The sequence below is a fragment of the Austrofundulus limnaeus genome, unplaced genomic scaffold, assembly GCF_001266775.1.
Source record: "Austrofundulus limnaeus strain Quisiro unplaced genomic scaffold, Austrofundulus_limnaeus-1.0 Scaffold9, whole genome shotgun sequence".
In the NCBI taxonomy this organism is placed as follows: domain Eukaryota; kingdom Metazoa; phylum Chordata; class Actinopteri; order Cyprinodontiformes; family Rivulidae; genus Austrofundulus; species Austrofundulus limnaeus.
The window spans coordinates 5,161,006-5,165,437 of record NW_013952411.1 but is presented as its reverse complement, the minus strand read 5'-3'; the positions used below and the strand labels follow the sequence as shown (position 1 = coordinate 5,165,437).

Sequence of the window (4,432 nt, the reverse complement as noted above, 5' to 3'; positions counted from 1 at the left end):
ATTTAAGCCTTTAGCTGCTGTTTTATTAATTTAGGCTTTTAGCATCTGTTTAGCTTATTTACTCTTTTAGCTAGTTTTATTAATTTAAGCCTTTAGCTGCAGTTTTATTAATTTAGGCTTTTAGCATCTGTTTAGCTTATTTACTCTTTTAGCTAGTTTTATTAATTTAAGTCTTTAGCTGATCTTTTAATTTTAGCCTTTAGCTGTTTTTAAGCAATGGTTTGGTCCAGTATAACTTCCACTTATGTTAGTTGATTTAAACTTTTAACAACAGTTTAGCTAAATGTAGCTTTTAGCTCCTGTTTCGCTGCTTTTCACTTTAACTGAACATATTTTAGCTTTTGGATCAGAAAAGTTTTGCAGAACTTTATCTGATAATTCAGTGAAACTTGTTTGGATCTCAAACATTAAACTTTAAATCTGCAGCGTTTTGTTTCCAGTCTCTTCAGGACACAAACCTGATCTCCGGCAGTGAAGGAACCGTTCTCTCTCTCTCTATTTGTTTGGCTTCGGGGAGAACAAAGCGTTGAACGGTTGTCTCCTCCGTAAACGAGCCTGAGGCTTCTTCTCCTCCTTGATGTAGCCTAAAACAGAAARTAAAACTTCTGACGTGTCAAGTTTCTAAATGTTCTCAACAAGAAAACAGACCAGTTTTCAGATGGTATTCGTTAAAGTGGGCGGAGTTTGAAATACAGGCGGAGCTTCATAAGAGTGGGCGGAGTATGAAATAAATCCCACCCAAAACAGTCWATCAGACCAATCACATCTCACAAACTCCTCCCACAAAAGTAAAACAGACCATACATGTCATTTTAAAACTCCGCCCACACACAGAGAACCTCCCATTTACTGACTGCAGAGACCCCCTCCCCCCCTATGTTCTTCAGTTACCTCTCTGRATGCAGGTCTGTGTCGACGGGAACCCGACCTCCCAGAAGTTTTCAGGAGTGCTGGGGGGGAGGTAGACGAAGCGGTGCCTGGAGCAGGTGGACAACTTCTTCTGCTTCTCCTTCTCAGGCAGGTGGGAGTAATACTGCAGGAGAACCATGATTATTACATTTATAAAAAACTAAAAAACACTTCGGCTCGAGGAAACTCACGTTCTCACACTCCTTGCAGGTGGTGCCCTTCAGTTTCTTCCTCTCGTCCTTTTTTCGAACCACTGCCATATATTTAAACGTCGGCTGTCTAACACGACAAAAAACACGAAGCATGAGTCAAAAAATCTGTTGAACTAGCTGGATATATATTTGGATTCTGATCACTGGATTCTACAGATTGGCTTGGTGGTCTCCTGGTGTTCTGCAAAACAACATCAGTGGCTTTTCAGGCCATTTCCTGGCTGCCTGAATACGAAGGATTGCCGTTCTATCAGCACTCAGACTTTAGCTTTGAGCGAGCTGGACTCGGTCTGCAAGTGGTTCTGTTGAGAGTCGCAGGCCGGCTGTGGTTCCTGGACTTTGCTGGCCAGATGGAATTAATCTGGGAGAAGCTGATGGCTTGGCTCAGCGGGATTGCCCACACTATTTGCCTGATTGGATTCGCCACCTTGAGATGTACATTAAGGCAGATGGAAAATTATTATTGTCTGCTTGACCGAAAACATTTTCTCTGTTCCCAAACAACTGATCACAGATTCGGCTCTCCTCTACGTGGCCTTGGAGAGCTGTGGATCTAAATTCTCCTGGTGTTTACATCAACTTGAGACTTGCCCCCACCTTCCCCCTCTCACTCCCGTCTGTGATCTGGTTCCTGAAGGACAATCTGAAGGTCGCACAGAATGAACACTCATCAGTATTCTGAATTATGGCTGGGCGGGTTTTTTGGGGACTAGATTCTTCAGGTTCATTCTTCAAAACAAATGCATACAACACTCGTCTTCAGATACACACCCCCCTAAACTCACTTACTCCTCTGGCAAATAAATGTGCTCTTGCTCTACAAATACCACAGTGCAGGGCAATTCAACTGGCGGCCCGCGGGCCAGAAGTTCGGCCCGTCAACTGGTTCATTCATCTCTTAAGCCCAAACCCCAGGTTTTTTTTACTTTAATTACTCTAAATTCTTTTAAAGGTAACAGATCTTTGTAATGTTTGCTTTATTTACATAATGACTAATTGCTGGATGTTSGGCCCCTGAGCTGTTGAGCTGCAGTAACTGTGGCCCCTGGAGGAATTTAGTTGAATAGCCCTGCCAAAGCGTCACATTTGTTGATATAATATGATGTTTTTTTCCTCATCTATCCTTGTGTGGTTTTTAGTTTTTCTGTTAAGGGTTGCACCTTCTCATGATGTCTTCATGAAGATGATCCAGGGCACCTGTTCTCCCATGTTTGTTATGTTCTGTCTTCTTCTGAATGGGTGATCTGAACTGTAATTTCATTGTGCTCTGTACGATGACAATAAAGGCTTATCTTATCTTCTTATCTAATCTAAACAAGTCGACCATCAGTAACGCTCCTCACCCTGGTTTACTCGGACATTCAGCCGTTTCTCCAGGATCTGTGTTCAGTTCAGAGAGACAAATAAGATTAACAATTACATTTTAAATTAACCAATACAATCAAAACAGTAGCTAAAAGCTAAATAACAAAACAGTAGCTAAAAGCTAACAGTAATGAAATAGCTGCTTACAGCTAAATGTAGTAAACAGTAGCTAAAAGCTAAATGTAACAGCTGCCAAATGCTTAATTTACCAAAACAGTAGCAAAACTTTGGATTATATATGATATATAATTATATCAAACTAGTAGCTAACAGCTAAATGCAATAACAGCTGCTAAAAGCTAAAAGTTTCAAAACAGTAGCTGAAAGCTAAATTTAGGAAAATATCTGCCAAAAGCTAAATGTATTTGATCAGCAGCTAAAAGCTAAATGCAGCAAAACATCTGAATAGTTACAACACAGTAGTGAATATGTAAACTTAGAAAGACTGCAGCTAAAAGCAAAAAATTGCAGAACAGTTGCTAAAAGATAATTACAGCAAAACAGTTGCTGAAAGCTACAGTGTAGCAAAACAGCAGCTTAAAGAAACTTTGTAAAACTGCAGCTAAAAGCTAAGATTTGAAAACTAGTAACTACAAGCTAAATGTAGCTAAACTGGAGCTTAAACAATTATAGCTAAATGCTATAATTAGCACATCTGTAGCTAAAATTAGTAGAAAAATCGACCTGAAACAGGAGGAGGTAAAGATCTAAAAGTGTTTGGGTCTTTGCTCCAGCTCTCCATCAGTTTGGGGGTCCCAGATTGAAAAAYGAGGAAGACCCCTGATCCGAACACAAACCTCTGTCACCTTCCTCCTCCTCGTCACCATCCTGGTCTGAGTGTGGACTGTGGTGGGATTTGTACGTCCCGTAAGCCGTCGTGTCAAACATCATGTCCAAACTGTTGTTAGCCTTCTCACCCAGCCCTGAAGACGAAGAAATCAAAGTGAATTCAAAACCTTTAACTGAAGGAACCGTTCAGGATCAGGAACTGTGAATCAGATCATTAAAAAAAGAGATAAATGCAGGAAAACAGTGGTTTAATAATAATTATTTTAGACCAACTAACCAGACTTCTCCTCTCCWCCATCCTGACTGTCTTCTCGTTGACGCTGCAGGACGCTGTGACTCACCCAAGTGCAGTCGGTGTCCGCCAGGTCCACGTGACTCCGCCCCTCCACGTCCTAAAACAGCACAGGTAGACACGTTCAGCCGACAGACTTCACCTGAAGAAGAAACCAGTCCGTGGAAAGGATGAACCTCGTCTTCTTCCTGCTCGCTGTCGAACACGGACAGAGCGGGGTCGACGCTCCACGCCGGCTCCACGGTGCTCCTCCCACCAGCTGGGAAACAAAACACGAGTCACATGACAGGAGCGTCACCCAACAGGGACGAATTATTAAAATATCTCACCGTCTTTTCCTTCAGACTGTTTGTGAGCAGCGTTCAGATCCTGCAGAGGAGTTCTCCTCTTCCCCTCAGCTGCTTTTATTTTACTCTGAGGCTTCTTGAAAGAAGGACTTCTAAAGGAAACATCTGATGTGTGGCAGGAATTGTCTTTCTGGGCCGACTCCACCTAGAGAATATTAAATATCAACATGTGTTTTATGACCGGACAAAAAGAAAAAAAAATTAACATGAGAAAAACTCATAACATCACAACTTTATTCTCCAAACATCGCAACTTTATTCTCCAAACATCACAACTTTATTCTCCAAACATCGCAACTTTATTCTCCAAACATCGCGACTTTATTCTCCAAACATCGCGACTTTATTCTTCAAACATCGCGACTTTATTCTCCAAACATCGCGACTTTATTCTCCAAACATCGCGACTTTATTCTCCAAACATCGTGACTTTATTCTCCAAAAATTGCAACTTTATTCTCCAAACATCGCAACTTTATTCTCCAAACATCGCAACTTTATTCTCCAAACATCGCAAC

At 41.5% G+C, this 4,432-nt stretch overlaps 1 protein-coding gene across 1 annotated transcript in view; it reads right to left on the bottom strand.

Moving 5' to 3' along the window:
• Nucleotides 1-4,432, bottom strand: part of rbbp8 (retinoblastoma binding protein 8) — a gene marked incomplete at its 5' end in the record, with an annotated part of 18,429 nt that overhangs the window by 5,969 nt on the left and 8,028 nt on the right. The window contains 8 exon segments of the mRNA XM_014001629.1: nucleotides 459-584; nucleotides 892-1,033; nucleotides 1,101-1,188; nucleotides 2,465-2,501; nucleotides 3,284-3,409; nucleotides 3,553-3,667; nucleotides 3,744-3,826; nucleotides 3,897-4,059. Coding sequence (XP_013857083.1) covers nucleotides 496-584; nucleotides 892-1,033; nucleotides 1,101-1,188; nucleotides 2,465-2,501; nucleotides 3,284-3,409; nucleotides 3,553-3,667; nucleotides 3,744-3,826; nucleotides 3,897-4,059 — 843 coding nt within the window.